Here is a 1693-nt window from a genome sequence, read left to right as displayed (position 1 = left end):
TCCAACTGTCAGTCTGTTGTGTACACTCCTGGATGCTGGGCAGCCAATCCTGCACACCTGATACACGTCTCCTGCAGACCAACTGTCATCTGTTAGAGTGGGCAGTGACCTCCAGGTATGAACTGTCCCCCACTGGAAGTTCCCTGTATTGGCAGCCCCAAATTTTGGATTTTTCTAACACTTTCTAACCCGGGGCCAGCAGTCATCAGGGACAAATAAAAAGGTCGAATCTCATTATCGATGACAAAGCATTAAACTCTGACTGAGGCTCTAACCCTTCCCTCTTCTATTCAGTGACCTCTCCATGTGTAAATAGCAGTGACCCCAATAAATCTATGTTTGGGTGACAAAATCTCCCTTCAGTGCCTTGCATTATAGTTAACAAATATACTACTTACTTTCAGCGTCGTCCTCTCTGGCTTTCGATTTAAAACAAGGGCAGATGGTGTGTAGAATTGCCCTGAACCCCCGCCTAACTGCCTTACATGCACCCCTACGGGGGGCTTTGTGCTGGTCAAGGGCCTGGCGGTCCCCTGTTAAGGGTTCCACTTTTGATCGCATAACTGAATCTTCTTTGTTGGTATTCAGAAGATCCTTTGACTTTTGAAATGTTCTCTTGCAATGAAAACGCTTCATTATGAAATAATGAGAATCGTCTCTTAGAGCAACAGAATTCGCTTCCTCTCCACTCACAACACTCCCAGCGAATGAGCCTCAGCTGCTGCTAGAGCTTCTACTAGAGTTTCCGCCAGGGTGGTCACATGACCTTTTGGCCACGCCCCTTTTTCAAAATTTAACCCCTTGCTGCCCAGGTACAATTTTGACATTTTTCACACACTTGTTAATATCAGCATTTTTAGCAATTAGTGTATACATGGATATAGATATAATTTTTTTTTTTTGGGTGACAATATATTTCCCTAAAAGTGGGGACGTGATATTGGTTCATTATGTATGCAGACTGTGCTGTCTTCTTAGTGGTGTTTGTGTTTTAATGTTATAATAATGATCCCAGTATACTGTTTTTGGTTCTGTTCAGTAAATATATATATATATGTTGCCTTTAGTGTCCTAATTCAAAATGGTGATGGGACCCAACTGTCAGTCTGTTGTGTTCACTCCTGGATGCTGGGCAGCCAATCCTGCACACCTGATACATGTCTCCTGCAGACCAACTGTCATCTGAAGGAGTTGGCAGTGACCTCCAGGTATGAACTGTCCCCCATTGGAAGTTCCCTCTATTGGCAGCTCCAAATTTTGGATTTTTCTATCACTTTCTAACCCGGGGACAGCAGTCATCAGGGACAAATTAAAAGGCCGAATCTCATTACCGGTGACACAGAAAGCATTAAACTCTGACAGAGGCTCTAACCCTTCCCTCTTCTATTCAGTGACCTCTCCATGTATATATAGAGCTACTACTAGAGTTTCCTCACTGTGGTCACATGACCTTGTTTTGGCTGTAACTGACAAATGTCATATTTCGGCCACACACCTTTGTCAGAATGTAACCCCTTGCTGCCCAGGGTCAGTTTTGAGATTTTTCACACACATGTATTTTGTTTTAGGGGGGGAACGACAATCCGTATATTTCCCTACAGTTCCGTGCATTATAATTGACTACAATTATTTTATTATTTTACAATAATTGACTAGACAATTATTTATCTACCATCAAGTCACTTGTGGCCTT

At 42.8% G+C, this 1693-nt stretch overlaps 1 protein-coding gene across 1 annotated transcript in view; it reads left to right on the top strand.

Moving 5' to 3' along the window:
- The first annotated feature begins 1075 nt into the window (after positions 1-1075).
- Positions 1076-1693, top strand: part of LOC149456721 (uncharacterized) — an 80573-nt gene continuing 79955 nt past the window's right edge. Inside the window, exon 1 of the mRNA XM_089684546.1 lies at positions 1076-1208. Within this exon, the coding sequence (XP_089540672.1) occupies positions 1126-1208 (83 nt within the window). The 5' untranslated portion in view covers positions 1076-1125. The remainder of the gene's footprint in view (positions 1209-1693) is intronic.

The sequence above is a fragment of the Staurois parvus genome, unplaced genomic scaffold (genome assembly GCF_062004578.1).
Source record: "Staurois parvus isolate SC_StPar_1 unplaced genomic scaffold, SC_StPar_1.0 ptg000350l, whole genome shotgun sequence".
In the NCBI taxonomy this organism is placed as follows: Eukaryota; Metazoa; Chordata; class Amphibia; order Anura; family Ranidae; genus Staurois; species Staurois parvus.
Note: the sequence above shows the minus strand (reverse complement) of the source record. Positions and strands in the feature narration are given on the sequence as shown.